The 25,813-nt window shown below is 35.6% G+C and overlaps 1 protein-coding gene and 1 long non-coding RNA gene across 4 annotated transcripts in view; one reads left to right on the top strand and one right to left on the bottom strand.

Moving 5' to 3' along the window:
* THSD7A (thrombospondin type 1 domain containing 7A) overlaps positions 1–24,641 on the top strand; it is a 439,582-nt gene extending 414,941 nt beyond the window's left edge. For 2 of the 3 annotated variants that reach the window (XM_060632563.3, XM_060632564.3), the window contains 8 exons: positions 212–357; positions 1,159–1,333; positions 5,762–5,935; positions 16,045–16,140; positions 19,377–19,459; positions 19,804–20,014; positions 22,458–22,545; positions 23,223–24,641. In XM_060632563.3, coding sequence (XP_060488546.3) covers positions 212–357; positions 1,159–1,333; positions 5,762–5,935; positions 16,045–16,140; positions 19,377–19,459; positions 19,804–20,014; positions 22,458–22,545; positions 23,223–23,307 — 1,058 coding nt within the window. In that variant the 3' untranslated portion in view covers positions 23,308–24,641. The remainder of the gene's footprint in view (positions 1–211; positions 358–1,158; positions 1,334–5,761; positions 5,936–16,044; positions 16,141–19,376; positions 19,460–19,803; positions 20,015–22,457; positions 22,546–23,222) is intronic. The other variant, XM_060632565.3, reaches the window with a different exon arrangement.
* LOC144615121 (uncharacterized) lies at positions 15,049–19,895 on the bottom strand. Its single transcript, XR_013553585.1, has 2 exons — positions 19,769–19,895; positions 15,049–16,177 (listed from the first exon to the last, which is right to left on the bottom strand). It is a non-coding gene; the product is annotated as an uncharacterized LOC144615121 (long non-coding RNA).
* Positions 24,642–25,813: the final 1,172 nt, after the last annotated feature.

The following is a 25,813-nucleotide window of genomic DNA, read 5'->3' as shown; positions in this document are numbered from 1 at the left end:
TTAGATTAATAGTCAAGGAATATGAAATATCACTCTTGCTTTAATGCTTACCAGATAATTTTCATAAAGGTTGAATCAGGGTCTTTCCTTTCAAAATATCTGAGACTTACTTGTCCCTTGGATCTCCTCAGGAGAAATGTCTGTGATGCCGTCTTTCAAGATAGATGCTTACACAAATATATCACTTTGCATCACTTTGTATCTCTTAAAGGAAAAATGATCCGAAGACGAACAGTGACTCAGCCCTTTCAGGGTGATGGACGACCATGCCCTGCCCTGATGGAACAGTCTAAGCCTTGCCCAGTGAAGCCCTGTTATCAATGGCAATATGGCCAGTGGTCTCTATGCCAAGTACAGGTAATCAAATCTCAAGAAGTTGTATAGAGGGTCACCTGGATGGCTCAGGCAATTAAGCGTCTGTCTCTTGATCTCAGATCAGGTCTTGATCTCAGGGTCATGAGTTCAAGCCCCTCATTGGGCTCCATGGAGCATGGAGCCTACTTTAAAACAAGCTCAGGGTGGGGGGCACCTCAGTGGCTCAGTCATTTGAGCATCTGACTCTTGATTTCAGCTCAGGTCATGATCCCAGGGTCATACAAAAGAGCCCTGTGTCTGACTTCCTTCTGAGTGCAGAATCTGCTTAGGATTCTCTCTCTCTCTTTGCCCCTATTCACATTCACTCTCTCTTTAAAAAAAAAAAAAAAAAAAAAATATATATATATATATATATATATATAGAGAGAGAGAGAGAGAGAGAGAGAGAGAGAAGTGTTCTTTATTTGCAGAGATTTAGTTTCAGAAATATTTTTCAGAACTTACAGATGACATGTTTCCTCTTAAAGATTTTAGGTGCCTTGCTATTTCATAACTGTTTAATTAGTTTTGATAACCAGCAGTCCCTGTCCTGGTGTTTAAAATCATTTGGAGACAGATTCATTTTAATGAAAATTTATTTGCCTGTCTTCGGCTACAAAAAAAATAAATTGTTCATTGTATACTTTATGGCTAGTGTCCTACAGGACTTCTTCTCTAGGGTTTCAAATGCTTCTTTAACTGCTCATAAATCAAGATCAATGGTGCAGAAGATGACTGTAAGTGATGAGCTTGCTAATGAATTATTTTTCTTTTCCTAATTAGTTATTTCTTCCTGCGTTCTAGGATGCCCAGTGTGGTGAAGGGACCAGAACGAGGAACATTTCTTGTGTAGTGAGTGATGGGTCAGGTGATGATTTCGGCAAAGTGGTCGATGAAGAATTCTGTACTGACATTGAACCCATTATAGATGGTAATAAAAAAATGGTTCTCGAGGAGACCTGCACCCAGCCTTGCCCAGGTAACAATAACAAAATGTTATTCATAGTTTGGTCATTTCTTACTAGACCTAGGATAGAGAAGAGGTTGCACTTGCTAGTCTAAGTTAAGGCATGTCAGCAAGTCTTCTCATTCAGTAGTATCTGTGTCAACAACTGGATACGTAGCGTGGATGCAGGGGTTACTGCCTTGTTACTGCCAACTCAGGGTGAAGTCCAGGTCTCCCGTGTGGCCTCTGCTGCCACCCTGGAGTTCTAACACCCGCAGAGGAGGGCAGTTAAGGCCTTAGGCTCCTGCTTGACAGGGAACGTATGAAAGGGGATTTGTATCTATTTAGGATTTCCAGGAGAGAGAAAAGCAGGGTTTTAACACAAATGGCTAGCAAAAGATTTAAGTCCTATAATTAATGAAAACTTACTTTGGGTCCTGAAAAGAATCGAAAACAAAATCACACCTAGGTACACTGTAGTTAAAACACAGAATGTAGAAAACTAGAGAACTAGTAAAGCATGCAGAAAGAAAAAAAAAAGTACTTACAACTGGAAGACAATCAATTAGAATCATAAAAAATTCTTCTTAGTTACAATGAAAGTCCGAAGACAATGGAATGTATGCACAGTGTGATGGAAAATAGTCATGAGCCTAAAATCCTTTCCCCAGCAAAATCATTCGAGAGTGAGAAAAAAATATTATGGAAGAAAATATTGAAAGAAATTACCACAATTCAGAGTTGGACACATGGGTTCATGCAGTAAAATGTGGAAAGCAAATATCGTATATCAAATAGTTTAGAAATAACTGGAAGACAGTGATAAGCTAATATTTAGGAAGTTGGGCTTGGTGCAGAGAACTGTAGGGTAGACAGAAGATCAAAATAAGCTCAACATCAAGCATGAGCCTAAGGCTTTGAGAAAGATGGGGGCAACAATTTATTAGTAGACGAGAGAGAAATAAGACTGGAAGTAAATGGCCTGTGTTTCACCCTCAGTGGAAAGTTTTTATTCTCCACTTTGCTTATAATTATGAGAAGAAAAAAACTGATCTCTTTAAGGAATGTGTTATTTCAAATAAGATCCCCAAAAAAATAAAAATAAGGATTTGGCAAACAAATTTTGACTGGAGACAAAAATAGACTACCTAAATAAAAAAGTTATGGTTTAAGGAAATTTTAAAGATGGAGGACATATTTTCAAAAGTTTATTGTAATGGATTGAAGTCTCTAAATGCTGTAAATAGCTTACTATATGGGTTGCTCATTCTCTCATCAGTTTATTCATTCTTAAGTAAATTATTTGATATGATAATATTGGCAGTTTCTATAGTTTATTAAGATGAACTGAATAAAATTAAAACAGAGCAGTAAAGTAAAATAATCCCTGATATTTTGAACTGTATGCTAGATTTTGAGGGCATTCCTCACAACCATAACAACAGCCTTTGTACATACTTATAGTTTCATCTACTTCAAACGAAGAAAGATCTTTTTAAAAATCTTACTTTCTAGACCTCGATTAAGTGTTGCTTCTTAGACATTCCTGCACCTGATAATAATAACCTATTCCTGATCCAGCAATTCCCCTACTCCATTTCCTGCCCTCCCCCCCCCCAAAAAAAACTGGCCTGATTGCAGTCCACATTCTCACATACAATTCAACAAAATCATTTTGCTTCACAGCTGAACAAGGTTGAGGCTGTTGCAGCAGGTAAGGGCTCTGGGCAGAGCCAAGGACTGAACCTTTGGGCTTTCATGTGCCGAATGGCCACATAGTCAAAAGGCACCAAAGCTAAAAGTTGGAAGGCCTGTCTATTCCAGAGCCAAATCTCCAGCGCCATGAATAGGATTATCGTGATAACCACAACACGGAGCAGCACTAGCAGCCTTGCCAGGAATTCGTGTCTGCTTTCCTGTGGAGTTTGTCCACTTGTTTTCTTATACTTCCTACAGCACAATCACCCACTCATTTTATTATTATTATCAGGTGTTACTGGGGGCTAGCCACAGGGCTCAATACATTGAGAGACATATATACCCTGTCCTCATTGAGTTTACCTTCTAATGGAAGAGACTGGTGCTAATCTAATAGTAACATAAATAAACACAAGATTGAAATTTGTCCTAAGTTACCCAAAGGAAAACAAGATCCCACAATAACATAAAACAGAACAAACACACTATTCTAATTAAATTAATTACAAACCCAGAAGGAGGCTGCTCTTCTAAGTTACCACCTCTTCATCCCAGTTGCTAGTTTTCTCCAATAATGGGTTTTGAAAGCTAGCAACATATGAGCTAATAAGCTTTAAAGTAAGTAAAATACTGAAGGAGGAAGTGCATTTTATATACTTGTCCTATCTTTTGCAGGCATAGTGTGGTTTATTATTATAATGGTTTATATGGTCAAAACATAAAAGTATGTTTAGTACAAGCCCAATGTCTCACTGTCATTTGCTGTTATTCAGCTTTTAAAGCCTGACATGGATTCTTTTGGGGTGACGATTATATAATTCACAGACAAATATTAAAAGATTTATTGAGTTTTGTTGTAAAATACACTATGTCAAGTGATGTAATCACAGAAATAAAGCTTACCAGTAAAAAAAAAAAAAAAAAAAAAAAAAGATATGTTTTATTTCCACATAGTTTGCAATCACTGGGGTGTAGTTACATTACCTTTATCTTGAGAGGACTATTTAAAATTTTAATAGTTTTTCCTATGTAATTAAAAACTGAGTAACCCCAAAGTATTTAAACATGCTTCGTAGTTTCTTTTTCCTTAACGCTTCTAAAATTTAGTAGAATTTTCTGCACTTCAGGATGACATTGACTATTAATGACATACTATAATAAAGGTCTACAAAAATCAGTCCACTTTACTGTTATACATATACCTATTAGCCAGTTATTCACGTCTGGCCAAGATTTCTTAATTATAACACAAGACATGTTTTCATTAATCAGATCTCCAGGCAGATTTGTGCTAATATTAGGCATCTTCAGCATAATATAAGGCAATATGAATTATGCATATGGTATGGCTGGAATAATTAAAATGATAAGAATCCCTGTGGATTCGTGTCTATCATAATTTACTATATCCTGTGTACAGTATCACCAGTCAGTCCTGAAGAATGGATGGGTATACAGGAAAGGTATATTTCATCAAATCCTCCTTGTTCTCCAAATGGTTGAAGATGTTGAACGCAGGATACACCAGGGCCCAGCAATTCCACTCCTAAGTATACACCCGGTAGAAATGCACATATAAGTTCAAAAACTCACACTAAGATGTTCACAATAGCAGTATTCATTATAGAAATAATGTATAACTCTCCACCTGCCCATCAAAAGAATGGTATCTAAATTATGACACAGTCATATAATGGAGTAAAATACAGCACTAATGATCACAGTGGAACTACATAAATACATGTGGATCCTGCAAACATAAATGAGTGAAGTATTTTTTACAGATAGAGATGGTACGATTCCATATGTCACACAAGAAAGGTTTCTGAAATTCTGAGAATGTCCTCTTGCTTGATTTGGGCATTGGCCGCAAAGTTATAAAATCAGACTGTGAAAATTTGAACATTTATAATATGTGATCATTTTTCATGCATATTCTTCTTCAATAAATAATTGAAAAAAAGAATTCGATTGAAGATGTAGGTCAGATAAAGTCACAAGGATTATTACTACTGCAGTTGCTGCTCACTTGACTGTCTCACCCTCACACCTCTGGCAAGAAATTGGAAAAACTAAAGTATAAATGCCAGTTTTCTCAGCCTTGTAGTTCAAGTGTTTTTGAAATTATGCATATCTACAAGACAAATTTCATGTATATTTAGATTTTCATTGGTACTACCAAGTGCTTAATAAACCTCTTCACCATAATGTCAAGAATGGTGGTAGGTTTTTTTTGTTTTGTTTTGTTTTTTAATATATAAAGTTTATTTTGAGAGGGAGAGCACATGCACGAAAGAGAAAGGGGGAGAAGGGCAGAGAGAGAGAGGGAGAATCCCAAGCAGGCTTCTCACTAACAGTGCAGGGCTTGACGCGGGACTCAAACTCACCAACCACCCTGAGATCATGACCTGAACCAAAATCTAGAGTCAGATCCTTAACCGACTGAGCCACACAGGCGTCCCTGGAGTGGTGGTAGGTTTTAATCAACTGTTTGTTGTCTCTTAAGAGGAGGTGAATCATAAGGCACAAGGTCCTGGAAGCTGTAGTTTCTATTCAGCAACATCCACTCCAAAACTAACATTAATATACACTTGTAAACCACATATAAACTTGCCAAAATTAAATACTTATCTAAATCCTATAAATATCATGTATGACTAGCATACCAAGAAACATTTCCCGGTGAGGTGAAGAAACATAATTACTAGCTGGACGGCTGCTGTTTATGGGTATGTGTATGAACTACCAACTGGTGTTTTGCAGGTGACTGTTATCTGAAGGACTGGTCTTCGTGGAGCCTGTGTCAGATAACCTGCGTGAATGGTGAGGACCTAGGCTTTGGTGGAATACAGGTCCGTTCCAGAGCGGTGATCATACAAGAACTGGAAAATCAACATCTATGCCCAGAACAAATGTTAGAAACAAAATCATGTGATGGTGAGTGCTGCAATTCATGAAATCTTTTCAATTTAGTTTTAAGAGACAAAAGCATAAGATATAGAATTTTCTGCTCAATAAGTAAATTTGCTAAGATCTCTTAAGACTGAGAATTAAGAGTAGGATTCTGAATTCTAAAAATTTACAGGAAGAAAAATCTCTCACCCTTCAAAAATTAGATAAGAAATGTAAAAAATGGTTCACAGTTTTATTAGCTACAGAAGGCCCAGATAATTAAGAGCACATTATTTGGACACTCAGGACAATCCTGATCATGTATCAGGATATCCTTTATTTAAGTTAAAGGAAACAAAGAAAAACTACAAATCCACATCAAAATGAGAGATTTTTATTATATTCTTATAAATTGATAAATCAAAGTATTGGTAAGAACTAATATGACATAACACATGAACGTACATGTTTCTGTGTCTATGTGTGAATGTATACACACATATAGAGCCATGCACCCAATATAAACAGTATATGACATTTTCAAAAACAACAGAGCATTAAAATGTCATACTTTGGGAACACAGAGGCAGTCTAAATGAAAACAAAAGACTTTATATCTAGTGTAGAACATAGGTCCTCTCCTTCCTGCTTGTCTTTGGAAACAATTAAAGAGTATGACAATTAATAGCAAATAGGAGCCAAAATACTACTTTTTTTACTGAAAAGTTGGAGACAAAAGCTTGGAATGTTAGTGAAGAAGGCTTAGAATAAAAGCCAAATGGGCTAGATGACTTAACCCAAGAATTAGGTATAATTATGCACCTTGTCAGTTGAATCTTCCCTAATTTACCAAACAGATGAACCATTCCCTACGTCCTGGGTGTAGGTAATGAAGTAGAGAAAAGTCAGAGGTTACAATAAATGAAACAGACCCAAGGAAAAATTTGTTCACCCCCAAATGATAACGAAATAAAATTAGAAATCAGTAACACAGCAATTGTGAAAGAAATGTCACCATGCACACAGCAGTAAAAACTGGAAACGACACTTCTAGAGCGTTACACTTCAAATGGTATGTGGGATTTAGCACAAAAGTACTTACAAGAAAACTTAAAGCCTGAAATGCCTAAATAGGGGAGTAGAAAAGATTAAAATGAGCTAAGCATTAAACTCAAGTAGAATGTAACTAATACAGATAAATATAAATTCAGTGAGATAGAAAACAAACAAAATAATCAACAACCAATAGTTGACCAAACTAACTAAATAGACCACCTCATGGAAAAAATCAGGAAAAAAGAGCAAAATAACTACTACATCATATAGAGTAGAGTTTTAAAAATTATGACTAGAGGTGCCTCGCTGGCTCAGTCAGTTAAGCGTCTGACTCTTGATCTTGGCTCAGGTCATGATCTCAGGGGCTCGTGAATTCAAGCCCTATGTAGGGCTGTGCACTGATGGTGTAGAGCCTACTTGGGATTCTGTCTCTCCTTCTCTCTGCCCCCCCCCCCCCCAAAATGGATAAACTTAAAAAAAATAAAAATTATCAATAAATTTTCCTAATAAATATAGAAACTTCAAGATAATCTAAATTTTATAATTTATCAAGAATGATACAGAATCTAAACTATGGATTATGTAACTATTAAAAACTCAAGTGTATCAAATATTTACTTATACATGAAACAAACTAAAACATAAATGGCTTTGAGTTTTACCAAACTTTTTTTTTGTATTTTTATTTAATTAAATTTTTAAAATTTACATCCAAGTTAGCATATCATGCAACAATGATTTCAGGAGTAGATTCTTAATGCCCCTTACCCTTTTAGCCAATTCCCCCTCCCACAACCCCTCCAGTAGCCCTGTTTGTTCTCCATATTTAAGAGTCTCTTATGTTTTGTCCCCCACCCTGTTTTTATATTATTGTTGCTTCCCTTCCCTTATGTTCATCTCTTTTGTATCTTGCAGTCCTCATGAGTGAAGTCATATGATATTTGTCTTTCTCTAATTTCACTTCGCATAGTACCCTCTAGTTCCATCCACGTAGTTGCAAATGGCAAGATTTCATTCTTTTTGATTGCTGAGTAATACTCCAGTGTGTGTGTGTGTGTAACACATCTTCTTTATCCATTCATCCATCAATGGACATTTGGGCTCTTTCCATACTTTGGCTATTGTTGATAGTGATGCTATAAACATTGGGGTGCATGTGCCTCTTTGAAACAGCATACCTGTATCCTTCGGATAAATACCTAGTAGGGCAATTGCTGGTTCATAGGATAGTTCCATTTTAATTTTTTGAGGAATCTCCATACTGCTTTCCAGAGTGCATTCCCACCAGCAGTGCAAGAGAGATCCCTTTTCTCCGCATCCTTGCCGACATCTCTTGTTGCCTGAGTTGTTTATTTTAGCCATTATAGCTATTCTGACTAGCCTGAGGTGGTATCTCTTTGTGGTTTTAATTTGTATCTCCCTGATGATGAGTGATGTTGAGCATTTTTTCATGTGTCGGTTGGCCATCTGGATGTCCTCTTTGGAGAAATGTCTATTCATGTCTTTTGCCCATTTCTTCACTGGATTATTGTTTTTTTGGGTGTGGAGTTTGAGAAGTTCTTTATAGATTTTGGATACCAACCCTTTATCTGATATGTTGTTTGCAACTATCTTCTCCTATTCTGTCAGTTGCGTTTTAGTTTTGCTGATTGTTTCCTTTGCTGTGCAGAAGCTTTTAATTTTGATGAGGTCCCAATAGTTGATTTTTGCTTTTGTTTCTCTTGCCTCCGGAGATGTGTTGAGTAAGAAGTTGCTGAGGCCAAAGTCAAAGAGGTTTTTGGCTGCTTTCTTGATGAGGATTCTGATGGCTTCCTGTCTTACATTTAGGTCTTTCACCCATTTTGAGTTTATTTTTGTGTATGGTGTAACAAAGTGGTCCAGGTTTATTCTTCTGCATGTCGCTGTTCAGTTTTCTCAGCACCACTTGCTGAAGAGACTGTCTTTATTCCATTGGATATTCTTTCCTGCTTTGTCAAAGATTAGTTGGCCATACACTGTGTGTCCATTTCTGGGTTTTCTATCCTGTTCCATTGATCTGAGTGTCTGCTCTTGTGCCAGTACCATACTGTCTTGATGATTACAGCTTTGTAATACAGCTTGACGTGTGGGATTGTGATGCCTCCTGCTTTGGTTTTCTTTTTCAAGATTGCTTTGGCTACTCGGGGTCATTTCTGGTTCCATACACATTTTAGGATTGTTTGTTATAGCTCTGTGAAGAATGCTGATCTTATTGTGATAGGGATTGCATTGAATATGTAGATTGCTTTGGGTAGTCTCAACATTTTAACAATATTTGTTCTTCCTATCCAGGATCATGGAATCTTTTTCCATTTTTTTATGTGTCTTCTTCAATTTCTTTCATAAGCTTTCTGTAATTTTCAGTGTATGGATTTTTCACCTGTTTGGTTAGATTTATTCCTAGGTATTTTATGGGTTTTGGTACAGTTATAAATGGGATTGATCCTTGATTTCTCCTCTGTTGCTTCATTATCAGTGTATAGGAATGCAACCAATTTCTGTGCATTGATTTTATACCCTGCAACTTTGCTGAACTCATGGATCAGTTCCAACAGTTTTTTGCTGGAATCTTTTGGGTTTTCCATATAGAGTATCAGGTCATCTGCGAAGAGTTAAAGTTTGACCTGGCCAATTTAGATGCCTTTGGTTTGTGTTGTCTGATTGCTGAGGCTAAGCCTTCCAATACTATGTTGAATAACAGTGGTGAGAGGGGACATATCTGTCTTGTTCCTGACCTTAGGGTAAAAGCTCTCAGTTTTTCCCCATTGAGGATGATATTAGCATTGGGTCTTTCATGTATGGCTTTTATTATCTTGAGGTATGATCCTTCTATCCCTACTTTCTTGAGGGTTTTTATCAAGAAAGGATGCTGTATTTTGTCAAATGCTTTCTCTGCATCTATTGAGAGGATCATGTGTTCTTGTCCTTTCTTTTATTGATGTGAAGAATCACACTGATTGTTTTGCAGATGCTGAACCAGTCCTGCATCCCAGGTAAATCCCGCTTGGTCATGGTGAATAATTGTTCTAATGTATTGTTGGATCCGGTTGGCTAATATCTTATTGGGGATTTTTGCATCCATGTTCATCAGGGAAATTGGTCTATAGTTCTCCTTTTTAGTGGGGTCTCTGTCTGGTTTTGGAATCAAGGTAATGCTGGCCTCATAGAAAGAGTTTGGAAGTTTTCCTTCCATTTCTATTTTTCTGGAACAGCTTCAAGAGAATAGGTATTAACTCTTCCTTAAATGTTTGGTAGAATTCCCCTGGAAAGCCATCTGGCCCTGGACTCTTGTTATTTGGGTGATTTTTGATTACTAATTCGATTTCTTTACTGGGTATGGCTCTGTTCAAATTGTCTATTTATTCCTGTTTCAGTTTTGGCATTTTATATGGAGTTTTACCAAAATTTAAATGAATAAACAACTCCATTTTATGTGAAATCTTAAAAAAAATTGTGTGGGAAAAAAAGATAAGGAAAATCCTCCCTGCTCCGTGAGAGTGTAGCAGTAAAATTAGTCAATAATGTCACCAATGAAAATAGATGTCAAAATCATAAAAGATTACTATCTAACCAAATCCTTAATACCATAATTAATCATGATGTAAGTCATCACACCAACAGAAAAAAAAGTCATAGGATTTTTAAATGTGTTGAAACAATGTTTGTAGAATGCAACCTTAATTCACAATGAAACTTCCAATTTAACTTGAACTAGAAGGAAATCACCTAATAAATGATATCTACAAAAACTAACAGCATACATGATAATATCAGGGAAAACATTAGAGACATTCCCTTGCAATTGCTAACAAAGCAAGGATGCTCACTATTGCCAACCTGGTAAAGAAGGTTCCAGCCCAAGTGTAATCCGAAGCTTAATAGTTGAAAGCAAAGAAATAATCGTGCATATTACTATGATTTTCACATTAAAAATTTTAACAACCAAAATAGAAAAAAATCCATGATCATCTCAATAGATACAGAAAAGGAATTTGACAAAATACAACACCCATTCATGATGAAAATTCAACAAAGTGAGTCTCAACAAAGTCCATTGATGACAAACCCACAGCTAACATCATACTCAGACAAGCTCTTAGTTGTTCACCATCAAGAACAGAAGGACAACAAGGATGTTATCCATTCTTACCACTTTTAGTCAATGTAGTACTCAAAATCCTAGATGTTGCAATCATACAATAAAAAGAAAAGCATGCAAGTTGGTAAGGAAGAAATAAAATTGTCACTGCTTGCAGATGATGTGGTATTATACATAGAAAACCCTCCCCCAAAAAACTATTACAATAAATGAATTCAGTTAAGTTGCAGGATACAAAATCGATATGTAGACACCTGTTGCATTTCTATACACTAATTACAAAGTAGCAGAAAGGAAAAAAAAACTCCACTTATAATTGCACCAAAAAGAACAAAATACCTAGGAATAAACTTAACCAAGGAAGTGAAAACCTGTACACTAAAAACAATAAGGCATTGATGAGACATTGAAGACTACACAAATAAATAAAAAGATCTATCATGCTCATGGATTAGGAAAATATTGTTAAAATATTCATACTACCCAAAGCAATCTACTGAGTAAATATAATCCCTATCAAAGTACCGATGGTATTTTACACTGAACTAAAACAAATACTCCTAAGATTTATATGGAATCACAAAGACCCTGAATAGCCAAAGCAATCCTGAGAAAGAGCAACAAAGCTGGAAGCAGCACAATCTCAGATTTCAAACTATACTACAAAGCTATAGTAATCAAAAACATGTGGAACTGGCACAAAAATAGACACCTATATCAATGGAACTGAATAGAGAGCCCATACTTACATGATCCATTAATCTGGTACACAAGAGGCAAGAAGATACAATAGAGAAAAGACAGTTTCTTCAATAAATGGTACTGGTAAAACTGCACAGCTACATACAAAAGAATAAAACTGGACCACTTTCTTATACCACATACAAAAATAAACTCAAAGGGGTTAAAGACATAAATAGAATACATAAAACCATAAAACTCCTAGAAGAAAACTAGGCAGTAATTTGACATTGGCCTTAGCAACATTTTTCTAGATAGTTGTCCAGAAAGAGAAACAAAAGCAAAAATAAACTATTGGGACTACACTAAAATGAAAAGCTTTTGCACAAAGAAAGAAGCTGTCAACAAAACAACAAAGCAACCTATTGAATGGGAGAAGATATTTGCAAATCATAAATCCAAAAAGGGGTTAATATCCAGAATATATAAAGAAGTTATACAAAACACCAAAAAAAAATCTAAAAAATGTGCAAGGACCTGAATAGACATTTTTCCCCCCAAGGAAGAGACACAGATAGATAGCCAACATGAAAAGATACTCAACTAATCATCAGGGAAATGTAAACCAAAACCACAATGAGGTATCTCCTCACACCAGTCAGAATGGCTAAGAGATAAATGTTGGCAAAGATGTGGAGAATAGGAACTCTCATGCATCCTTGATGGGAATGTAAATTGGTACAGTTAGTGTGGTCAACAGTATGTTGGTTACTCAAAAAATTAAAATTACCATAACCCAGTAATTCCACTTCTGGGTATTTACCCAAATAAAAATACTAACTCAAAAAGACCTATGCACCCCATGTTTATTGCAGCATTATTTACAAGAGCAAAACAAGCTAAATGTCCATCAATAAATGAATGGATAAATATATGGTATAATACACACACACACACGTGTGTGTGTGTGCAATATTCCATTACTCAGCCATACAAAAGAATGTGATCTTGCCTTTTGAGACAATGTGGGTGAACCTAGAGGGTATAATTAAAGTCAGACAAAGATAAATACCATATGATTACTCTCATATGTGGAACATATGAAAACAAAACGAATGAACAAAACAAGAAAACAGATACAGATTCATAAATACAGGGAGCAAACTAGTGGTTGCCAGAGTAAGTGATAGGTGAAGGAGATTAAGAGGTACAAATTTCCAGTTACAACGTAAATAAGTCAGAGGGATAAAAAGTACATCAGAGGGAATATAGTAAGATTTTAATAACTTTGTATTGTGACAGATGATAACTACACTCACCGTGCTGAGCATTTCCTAACGTGAACAGATTTTTGTTTTTAGTATTTATTTATTTTTGAGTGACAAGGCACAGTGAGGGAAGGGCAAAGAGAGAGGGAGGGGAAACAAAGAATCCAGAGCAGGCTCCAGGCTCTGAACTGTCAGCACAGCCCCACCCAGGGCTTGAATTCATGAACGATGGTATCATTTTTGAACCAAAGTGGGGAGGCTTAACTGACTGAGCCACCCAAGCACCCTGGCAATTTGAACAGGTTTTTAATGTGTTATGAGATATTGACCCAAAAATTAATACAAAGAGGTCGAAGACCAATAAGATCCCAGAATTTCAAGAAGGAAAAAGTGGGAGAGATTAGGGGACTTACATGGCTTTTTTCAAAATTTATTCTACAGCATTAGTAATTTAAAAAGAGTGACAAGTCAACAATAAAGCAATTAAACTAATGAAAGAATCTCAGGAACAAATTGTCATATATGGATACATGACAGAAATGAAAGTCAGTAGGGTAGTAGGTGGGTAAATAATGTTGCAATAACTTGTTACCCATGTAATGTTTTTAAAATTATCTTTAGTTCACACCATACATAAAATTGTGTTTTAGATAAATTATAGACCTGAAAGTGAAATAGAACTATACAACATTTAAAAGAAAATATAGGAGAATATCATTATAAACTCAAGGTAGGGAATAATTTCCTACATAGGATACAAAAAGCACAAAAATGGGAAGGAAGAAAAATTATTTTAAATTAAAATTTCAATCTTCTACATAATAAATGATCATAAACAAGGCTAAGAAAGAAACTACAGACTTAGAAAATATATTTGTGAGGGCAATTAATTTCCAAGGATTAGTATCTACAACGACTGATCCAAATTTTCTTTTGTGAATTTTAGATACATAAAAGTTTGTATTAAAAATGAAAAGATTTACAATAATCATAAACCAATTTTGTGTAACCGTAAATAACATACTTGCTGAAAAATTATTTTGCAAACCAAAAACAGTAACTTTGACAAGTATGGTCTTGTTTTACATTTTTGCAAATCTCTAATATCTGGCTTAAAGGAAGACAGGTGGATTCTTTACTTCTGCATTCAATCTGTTGCAGTCTTATTTTGGTTTATGTATATGAAGAAAACCCAGCTCTACTCACATGAATGTGTACTTGAAAAAGTACACACACACACACACACACACGCACCTGGGAGAATGTCAAAGTCTCCCAGGTTCTCTACAGGATACTTTGAGAACTGCTATCCTAGAATAAATATTTCCACAATTCAATAAGAAAAGGCACAGATTTCAGTAGGATAAAAAAAATGGCCACAAGATATAAAGAAGCAATTCTCATAAAAGGAAGTCTAAATGCCCCCAAAACATTTGTTACTCTTTAATAGCTTTAGTAATTACAGAACTACAATTTAAAATGACAATATAGGGGCACCTGGCTGGCTCAGTTGAGCATCTGACTTTAGCTCAGGTGATGATCTCGCAGTTCACTAGTTTGAGCCTCCTGTCTGGCTCTGTGTTGACAGCTCATAGCCTGGACCCTGCTTCAGATTCTGTGTCTTCCTCTCTCTCTGCCCTCCCCTGCTCACACTCTGTCTTTCACACACACACAAAAGTAAGTAAACATTAAAAATTTGTGAATGACAATGCAGCTTCCACACCCACCAGACAAACCAGAAGTTTTAAATCTGGCAATTATCAATGTTATTAAAGGCTTAAGCAATGATAACCCTTATTCACTGCTGGTGGGTGTGTGGATTGTTGTTTTGGGGAGGGAAAAAAAGTTATATTTAGGAAGGTTGCAGCCATCCCTATGGTGATACACAGCAGTTTCTCCTCTTGATATTTACTTTAAAGAAGCACAAGGAGACTTGCAGAAGGTGGACCACTGAGGCATTGTACTAATAGCAAAAATTGAAAACCTAAAAGGCCACCAGAGAAGAAATAGCTAAAAACAAACAAAAAACTGTGGCATTTAGTACAGTGGAATTTTATATAGCAGTTAAATAAGACCAGAGCTGCATTATAAAAAAAGTCACATAGAAATATTTCTTCTACAATACTGAATGTTTCAGATTGATACATACAGTATACTTTTAGAATTCTTAATCCAGTTGACCTTTGAACAACATGGTTTGAATACTGCAGGTCTACTTACATGTAGATTTTTTTAAATATAAACACAGTAACTATACTTTCTCTTCCTTATGGTTTTCTTTATTTTAAGCACATAGTACATAACACATATAATACAAAGTATGTGTTAACTGACTGTCTATCAGTAAGGCTTCCGGTCAGCAGTAGGCTGTTTATAGTTAAATTTTGGGGGAGTCAAAGTTCTACACAGACTTTAGACTGCATAGGGGTACATGCCCCTAACCTCCATGTTGTTTGAGGACCAGATGTGCTGTATTTTATGGATATATACATACCTCATATAATGTATTATATTAAAAGAATAAAAACCATGACAAAGGAATGCATGTATCTACTTTAAAATCGTGGCTTTTGCTGGATAGATATGGAGGAACATCACATCAGGAAGAGGACCTAATAATAGGATATCACGTTCATCTTATTTTTCACTCCCCAACAGACAAAAGAAAACTAAAGCAAACATGTCTAAATGGTAGTATTTGTTAAAACTGCATAAGTAATTGAACATTTTTTGTTATTATTTGCCCCGTATGTAAATTTGATATTTTATAATACTTTGAACGTTAAATTATATTAAAAATCCAAGTTCACATCAGATAGGACAGTGGACATAAAACATTAGTTGGGATTTAGGAATGTATCGGGAATTTTATAACATTTCCATGGTAATTTTAGGACAGTAACATTCGAATCATTTTTGAGATGGATTCACCACTTTTCAGTTGTTTATAAATATTTTCCTAATATACTTTCCCCATGATTGTCCTTCTAGACAGCAGAATGCTTCTGTTCATGTTTATTGTGTCCCTGCAGATGGACAGTGTTATGAATACAAATGGATGGCCAGTGCTTGGAAAGGTTCTTCCCGAACAGTCTGGTGTCAAAGGTCAGATGGTATAAACGTAACAGGTAAACCTCCAAATTTCTTTGGTTTTTGAAAGTCTTCCTGTAACGCACATGCAGTTGGTTAAACAATTAAGGAAACAAAGATACTCAAGGTATCCAAAACATGTTGCAAATTCAGTACCTAGGCTATATATAACTGGCGACCAATGACTTTTATTTTTTAATGTTTCAATTAAATTCTCCCTCATCTAGCTTAGACATTGCTTAGACATTGCTGCACGAGTTTGGTTAAAATAGTCTAATTCCGGGGTGCCTGGGTGGCTCAGTCGGTTAAGCGTCCGACTTCAGCTCAGGTCACGATCTCGAGGTCCGTGAGTTCGAGCCCCGTGTCGGGCTCTGGGCTGATGGCTCAGAGCCTGGAGCCTGCTTCCGATTCTGTGTCTCCCTCTCTCTCTGCCCCTCCCCCGTTCATGCATAAATAAAACGTTAAAAAAATTTTTTTTTAAAATAGTCTAATTCCAATAAATTATCATAATTCTCAGATTATCTTTCCTAACAATTTTTATATGTGAATAACTTACCACATGCTAAATATATAGATATATATTTTGTTTCTGGATCTTAGAGACCATATACATGCAGACCAAAAGTATTACAAAGGGAGTATGATTTTACAAATCTAAGTATCTTGATACTTAGATAATTCAGAAATCTATGTTTTAGTTTTCTATTCATTAATAGGTAAAATCTGTTGGCAAATCTCAAGCCCAGACTATCTGGGCAGCTAACCCACTCTGTCTCCACTCAAAAATTATATACTCAAAGAAGAAATCCAAATGAAAAATCTTTCTGAAATGTCCCTTGACCCAAATACACCCCCAAAGAGCTTCTCTAATCTGCAATTACTTCAAGTCTCTTTATCTAAACTCAGTAAATGCAAGGGATCTTAATGTCCCTATGAAATGGCAAGAAACTTGGCTCCAGGTATGTACTGAACCACCTTGCAAATTTCCTAGGAAAAAAAAAACAAGGTTGGAGCCAGAACCTCAACCCTAAACATATGACCCAAAGATCTAAGATCTCTCCTTCAACAATTTATTTGTGTAAGTCTAATCTGTAGAAATCTTCATAGTGCAGCAGTAGCATGAGTTTTGACAGTTAACTGCTTAGGGGAACCTGCTGACTTACTGCCATCGTTTTGACCCTCTGGCAGGGAGAGAAAGTAATGTGCATTTGGGTGTCTGTGAGTAATGTCCATTTATAAATTTAGCTGTAATATATACATCAAGATAACAGGAACAGGAATCAATATGCTTTTTGGAAAGCATCAATTTTTATATTAAATTTTAAATTACCTGCATTTATTTAAACGTAATTACTTATTTCCTCCCTATGAAAGCTGGAACAGGATATCAAATTATGTTTTTGTGAAGGTAAGATTTTATACATGACAAATCTGTATCAAGAAACCATTGATAATAGCAACTCCCAGTGGACACATATATAACAAAGAAGAGACCCCTGCCAGGAAACTCTTTGCTCTCTCTCAGTATTAGGCAGAAAATGTTCCAACCACACCACTGTTAAGAGGCATATGGGGAGAAAGAGTCCTGGGAAGGGAAGCATAGATTTTCTAAATTTGAAGGCATTTATAGAGGTGGTACATTCGACTCAAGTGTTGAAAATGAAGGTCTGCATTCTTTAAACTATTCAGAGGGGATGTTGCAGCTTCCCCAGAGGGTCCTATTACTTCCAGGGCTTTTTTCCAAATATGGATGCAAATAATATTTGTTTGCCTTTTCTTCTACATATTAAAAGCTCTTTTCTCACTAAAATTGGGGATAGTCCCCAATGCCAAGGTAAGTCAAATTTTAAAAGACTTGCTGTAGAAATCATATGTTCACCTTCTTTTTAATTCATTAAAGCATCCCATGTATTTCTTTCTAATACTCTTTGATACCAAAAAGCCAACATGTAAATGATTTGTGATAAACTCTATATGCATTCTTCTTCCATCTTTTAGGAGTGGTAAGATTCTTTATGAGATATAGACAAGCATGTGAAGTATATTACCTACCTTGACCGCCTGCTTCTGTTTTATGATGTTGTCCTTATTAGAAATCAAGATGTTATTTTCCTTTTTCTTCATGTGTTTAATGATAATAACTTCAACATGGACATTTAACTGCAATTTGCTTTCCCATCACAATTTTTTTTTGATGAATAGTGTATTTATATTATTGAGAGATAAGGCAAAGAATTAACAATAGTTATCTTTGATTAAATCCCAGGGGATGATCAGTTCCATAAATAAAGGAAAAAACTTTGCTTTCCTAAAATTCTGTTCAAGTGAGCAAGTATGGTTTGAAACTCTAAGTTCCTTCCATATCAGCAATATGGTTTCTCTAGGACATCTGTTCCTATCTTAAAACCTCACTTTTAACAACTTACGCAGGCACACTCTACTTGAAAAGAAGAAAGAGAAGGAAGAAAAAACAGAGCTGCAATGTCAAGTTTAAACAATAACATAAATATACCTCCTAGTAGCTGCAAGTGTTTTCTTTCCTCTACCCCCAAAACTCCTGAATTAGCAGGAATTGGAAATTTTCTCAAAGAAATATACATTATTAGAGAAGAACATGTATGTGGTAGTCACGTAAATTAAAGAGACATCTCAAAGAATGTGACAACTATTTCTTTGAATAGCCAAGAAAAAAGTTAACTCTGAAGGAAAATTAAATCTGTTTTGCAATGTTGAACTGGGCCAACAGGGGGGACTAGGATAGAAATAGCCCTTGTGCAATTAGTGTTTTCAAAGTAGCAACTACAAAAACAAGCGCTTACTGAGCACCTGCTGAGTTCCAGGCTCTGTGCCATCTGCTCTGAAGAAGAACAAGAGTCTCTGGGGCGCCTGGGTGGCTCAGTCAGTTAAGCATCCAACTTCAGCTCAAGTCATGATCTCACAGTTCTTGAATTTGAGCCCCACGTTGGGCTCTGTGCTGACAGCTCAGAGCCTGGAACCTGCTTCAGAATCTGTAACTCCCTCTCTCTTTGTGCTTCCCCTGCTCACACTCTGTCTCTCTCAAAAAATAAGTACATGTTAAGAAAAATAAAAAAGAAGAGCCTCAAGTTCCTGTATAAAGTGGTCAAGGTTAACCAACTATCTCACAATCAGTTGCTCTCAGAAAAATCCATGGATTCCCAAAGTGGTTCAGGATTCAAAGACACGTCTATACAACAGTGTATTTCTATCATTGCAAGAGATGCTGCTTGTCAATGTATGATTTTCTGTTCTGCAGGGGGCTGCTTGGTGGTGCGCCAGCCTGATGCTGACAGGTCTTGTAACCCACCGTGTAGTCAACCCCACTCTTACTGTAGTGAGGTATGTATGAATTCAATAGGATAAATAAACTAGCTTCATTATTTCTCACCCCACTGACTCTTGTACAGTCCATTCCCCCTACCCCAAAACGCATGTCTTGAGGCCTGCAACTTAATTTCTGGACCTCTCCGTTTATCAATGTAAATAATTCTAAATGTACTTGTTTCTGTTAGAATAATTTGTGTACAGTAAAAAATGTATGTCCTTTTTTATGTAGTTAAGACAGAAACTACATGTGGTAAACTTCCAAAACAACACTTCTTGAAAGCCTTCTCTTCAAGTCCTATCTGTCATGCTTTCAAAGATCACCTTATATGTGTAGAAATCCTCTTGTTCTCCTGCAGATGAGGACATGCAGTTGTGAAGAAGGATACACTGAAGTCATGTCTTCTAATGGTACACTTGAGCAATGCACACTTATCCCCGTGGTGGTGATACCCACTGTGGAGGACAAAAGAGGAGATGTGAAAACGAGTCGCGCAGTACATCCAACCCCATCCTCCAATAACCCAACAGGACGGGGAAGGACCTGGTTTCTACAGCCATTTGGGCCAGGTGAAGTGACTAGACAGTGTTGATGTAGAATCTCTTACTTATACATTTAACCATGTCAAAGGATTAAAAGAATGAGCAAGCATTTTCATATGAGCTATTAATTATTTCATCTGTACTCATTTATTCTGATACTGCCATATATTATGTTTTTACTATTATAAAAAAAAAAGCACTCATGCTCAAAGTTCAGAGAAATGACTTTCTTCTATGGAAAAAAAATTTAGGATATTAGTTATTTTGATCTCAGACCTACATTTACAAGTATAATTATGATCATATTGAATAAAGAAATCTAACAGTGAAAATATTAATGAGGAAAAAAGTGTATTGTCATTCAGAACTGGAACAAATAAAACTGTAAAGACATTCAAGAATTTTTCATTTGACCACAGACGGGTAATAATTTGAACCTAAAATAGGAACATCAGTAATGCAGTGCTGTGCCAAGGGGCACTTGGTGGCCAGCCCAATTTCTATCAGCTCTTCCGTTTGATAAACTGAAGTAATCAGAACCCATACTAGCATCAGATACAGAAGGGCAGGGATGGAGCCTTCCTGTCTAGATGGGATGATCTAAATTTGAAGACTGACCAGACCCCTGTCATATTAAACAGACATTCTTCATGTGTCTAGTAATGGGCTTGAAGCCAATACAGGCAAAAGCTTAAAGGTCTAGTAAAATGCTATCCCTACTCTGCATACTTTCTCTCCCCAGTTGAAATCAACTATATGCTTATTCCTGGAACTAACGCTGGTGCTTAAAATTGTGCTATGAAGGCTATATGGTAGGTAAGATCATGATGGTGTTTCTTACACCAAGAGGAATTGCTAGTTAGTGACCAAAGGAAATCGCCAGGCAAAGCCAGGTGCAGTCTACCTTATACTTGTTACAAACATGAGAAAAGAAAGAATCCTCATAGCTAGCACCTCTCTCTTTGGAATGTATTAAGTCAAAACACTTTCCCTTACTGGAGAATCACTATTAGGATTTTAAGTATTTTCAGTTTTGGAGTGAGGTAGCTCAAATACTGTGATTTAACCACATTATCCCTGCCTTGGTAAGGTTCTTAGCTGAAATACAATTTATTTTGCAAAGCTGACTTGTCTTTGCAAACACGGGAAACTCTTCTCTCAGTATTCAAGATCGTGGACCAGCACATGGCTGTTAGCAATTGTGACCTTGAATAAGAATCCATGCAGATCTCCTCAAATCAAAACTGGTTTTTAAAAAGAGTGTTTTAAGTTTAATATATAGCTTCCCTACAGTGAGTATTTTAGTATATTAAAAAGGTTTATGTTCTTAAAAAAGTACATTTAGGCATTGTTCTTGGTTTTTGAGGAACTCAAAGATTATTTGTTGAAGAACTCTCAGGGCAGATTTTAAACCAGTGTCTAATTTTTTAAGTCTTGAGAATTGAAAAGAAGACTATTTAGAATATTAACAGATTGTTTCCAACTAATGGACCCCTGGGTTGATCCAGCTTCAGGCAGAAAAAACATTTGTTTTTGATGCCTTCCAAACATTAAATAAACGAGAGTGTCTGTGAAGTCCATTTGCCCAACCCATAATTTTTGCACCAATGTCACCTTTAATTTTACGTATGCAACAGAAAATATGTGTTGATGTGAGTTTCAGATTAAGTTAGGTAAGGTTATTAATACTATCTTCTAGTTGAAGTTTATTCTCAACACAAAACTAAGAAGTTCAAAGAAAGTAAGACCAGAAAACCAAATTAGGGAAGTTCCTGTCTTGCCTAATTCCATATAATAGAAAAGGTAGAAAAAAATTATTCAGAGTTAAAAAATTATATGTTATAATCAAACTTGGCTATTTTCGCAAATGATGTTGTCAAATGAACCTTAAAATACAGTGTAAGTGTAAATTAGATAAAAGATTAATTCTAAAAAAATGTTGAACAGATTCACTTTCAATTCATCTAGGAAAAAAAAAAGGCTAAAGTGACAAAATTTATGTTCAAATACCTGTCTGCATCAACCCTAAGCTATTGGACTTTCTTGAAATTGCATTATTTTTCTTCTTGTAATTGCCATTCTTAGAGTGAAAATCAGAACAAAATGTTTATTTAGCATTACACATATATTTGATTTGAACTAAAATTTAGTTAAGCAGCAAAAATTTAGGCATATAAACTTGAAATCGGAACACAAATTTAATTGAAAACATTATTTCTTTGCCTTTCAAGTCTCATTGGTAATTTACCTTTAATGAAGCAGCATCTAACTCATAATAGCAGCGTTGCATTCATCATTAACTGTGCCTAGGCAGTAATTCATTTTGTTTTGAAACAATGTGGTCATATGTGGCTGGTCATTGGTCATAGTTAAAGACTGTCTCATATATATATATATATATATATATATATATATATATAATCACACACCAAACTAATGTAAATTAATGACTAATATCCATTCTTCTTAGATGGGAGACTAAAGACCTGGGTTTACGGTGTAGCAGCTGGGGCATTTGTGTTACTCATCTTTATGGTCTCCATGATTTATCTAGCTTGGTGAGTAACTATTTCACAATCTAAGGGGGCACAACAATCTATTTCAGCAAAAATACTGTCGGTTGACCATAACACAGGAACAGCAAACTAAATCAAATAAGTATTCCACATTGAGTGTTCGTCTGCCATTCTAAATAAAAATGGCTTCTGTCATAGTTGGTCTAAAACCTACCAAATCTGAGCCGTTTGAAATCTGAAAATGAGCCAGAGCTGCGCCAGGTCATCTTAAGTGTGTTCTCCTTGGTTCTGCAAGAGAATACTGCTTCATATGCTTACGGTGAACTCCAGACTGATCCTCAGTTACTACTGGGGGAAGAGATTATGGTCATACCTAATCCGATTCAACTATCTTTTTAAACATGTATTATGAATTATGTATTATTTACAAAGATTTCTGCTCAAATATAAATGACTATACTATAGTATTTCCATTGTTAGTACCAGAGGAATTCCATTTGATAATTCACTTTTATAAGATAATAAAATATGGGAGGAGTTCTTTTTAAATTTTATTCAGACCATACCTAAGAAATTCAAAGATACCAGAGTATCCAATTCTAAGATTGAATTTAGGTCATACAGGCAATTAGCAACTTTATCAATACATTTCAAAGTTTGTCATTTAAAACAGAATTTACAAATGATTCTTTCTCCTATTGTTGTTGTGTTGTTTACAGCAAAAAGCCAAAGAAACCCCAAAGAAGGCAAAACAACCGACTGAAACCTTTAACCTTAGCCTATGATGGAGACGCAGACATGTAAAATATAACTTACCCTGGCAACAACCAGTTTCAGATTTCTGACTTTGCAGTAGACATCCAGAAGCCACAAAGCTCTTCATACTGTGTGAATTAAAATGCAATGTAACTTTTTAAAAGAGCATCAAAGAAAGGAGTGAAAATCACAGTGCCATTGGAGATATTAAGACAGTACCACTTACAAAAAAACAAAAAAACAAAAAACAAAAAAACAAAAAACAAAAAAAAAACAAAACAGCCCTGAGAATTCTAGGAGTTTTAGTTGAATACATGCTGCATTCTAAGTTTTCTGTGATCTTTTCTGATATCTACCAACTGACAATTCACATTCATCTCTAAAATATGGTTGTGGAATTGTTCAGTTAGGATGCCTGATCCAAGCCTCTGTCGGCAGTGTTAACCCGTAACAACATTTTAGCATGAAGAGTTTATACCAAGATCTCTACAATACTATAGTGAAGCATAACAACATGTATACGCAATTGAATGATACACATTACTACGTCAGACTATGTACTTGTTAATAAGCAATTTTAATGGTGAATAAAAGATAAGCGAATAAAAGATAAGCTCTAAGCGGAGCAGAAAACCCATTGAGTAAATTCAGCATCTTGGTCGTTTGATGATAGCTTTCATTAACCTGCATTTCAGAGGCAAAGACTTTCTTCTAAGAATTAGTTCGTGTCTTTCTCCAAAATACGAATGCTGGACATGTACTAGGATCTTAGAGAAAAAAAAAAAAAAAGTCCTCAAGTTCAGTATTTTATAGTGGTTATTGTCTGGAAAACTTATTTGCTTGTGTTAATATATTTCTACTTTCCCTAATTTTCAAACTGGTTGCCTGCATCTCTTTTGCTATATGGAAGGCACATTTTTGCACTATATTAGTGCAGCATGATAGGCATTTAACCAGTATTGCCATAGAAACTGCCTCTTTTCATATGGGATGAAGACATATGTGCTCAGAGTGTCATGGAGACATTTGCAAGTTCTTGTATTCTAAAGAGTACAAAGTTCAGTTTGGATGGCAACAGGATGGAATTCGCTATTACATCTGCTATATACACTCTTCCTCATTGCTGCAGCCATTGCGAAATCAACCACATGGCAGGGATTTAAATGTTCAAATCCCGAACTCATTAACCTTTCAAAAGATGGATCTCTCTAGTTGGTTTTTAATTGTACTTTGAAGGCTGTTTATGACTAGATTTTTATATTTGTTATCTTTGTTAAAAAAAGAAAAGAAAAGAAAAAAAGGAGCGGGTTGTCTTTTTAATTTTGAGCAGATGGAGAAAATAAGGTCTTGATAATTTTTGTAACTAAAAGGAATCAAAATTGTGTGTTGACTCTTCTTTTTCCTGATTCACATTCTTCGTTTCATGTCTAATGTATCCATGGTTGTGTCTTTCTTACTACTAAAATTTGAAGGAGTCTTTGTATGATTTCAAAAGCTAAAATTTTCAAGAGAGAATAAGTGTTTTGCCCAGGACTTTGTTAAATATCTAGACCAAGGGTCACAAACTTTTTCTGTCAAGGCCCAGATAGTAGAAATTTTCAGCCAGGTCTTTGTCACAACTTCTCAATTCTGTCATCAGAAGAATGCAGGTGTAGACAATACACAGTACATAGAAGAATGAACACGGCAGTTTCCCAGTAAACCTCCCATTATAAAGACAGTCATCAGGTCACATTCATTTGCAGGTTGTGGTTTGCTGACCACTGGTCTAGAAGTTTTTTCAGTGCTTACCTCTTAATTGTGTCATCTTTTGTTTTCATTCATTCACCTTAGAATATGAGAACTGTTTAATTTGAAAAGTGAAAAGGAGTCATTCAACTTTTTCACTGTTTTGGAAGTAGTTGTATTTTTCACAGATGTAGCCCTGGGAAAGGCACAGTGAAGTACTATCTATCTGATTTGGTAGACTTCTTGTGTGTGAAAAGAAAATTCAAAAGGTGCCATTAAAAAGCAATTCCATTTTTCAGGCAACATTTACTGCAACAACATTTGGTAGAGGGGAGGACATTAGGTTTTCAGGTCTTTTAAAAATAGTATAATAAGCTATTTTATCTTAAACATAGCTGTGTTGCTATAAAAGTGGTTTAGACTAGGTGTTTTACATTCATAGTAGAGTTTGAGCTCCCCCTGCTGTTCATTGGATTATTTGCAAAGATTACAAAAAACATCAGATTATCAGATGTTGCCTCAAAAATTAACAAAGATGAGAATTTTACTTTAAATCAAAGATTTAAACAAAAAAAAAACTCATAAAAACAAATTCCATTGCATCTGTCTTATTGAAGAGAAGGAATAAAAATCATATGATTGTTCTAAAACTGTGATCGTCAGTGTATGCACTCAGGGGTCTTCCAGATAATCCTCAAGTTGATCTCTTTGAATAAAATGAGCTCCATTTGTACAAAATGGTTGAGAAATAATCTGCAGTTACTTGAAGAATTTAGCTAACAGCCTTATAAAACGCGTGCAGCACCTACTAACTTTGAAGTTACTG

The sequence above is a fragment of the Panthera onca genome, chromosome A2 (assembly GCF_046562875.1).
Source record: "Panthera onca isolate mPanOnc1 chromosome A2, mPanOnc1 haplotype 2, whole genome shotgun sequence".
Lineage (NCBI taxonomy): Eukaryota > Metazoa > Chordata > Mammalia > Carnivora > Felidae > Panthera > Panthera onca.
Note: the sequence above shows the minus strand (reverse complement) of the source record. Positions and strands in the feature narration are given on the sequence as shown.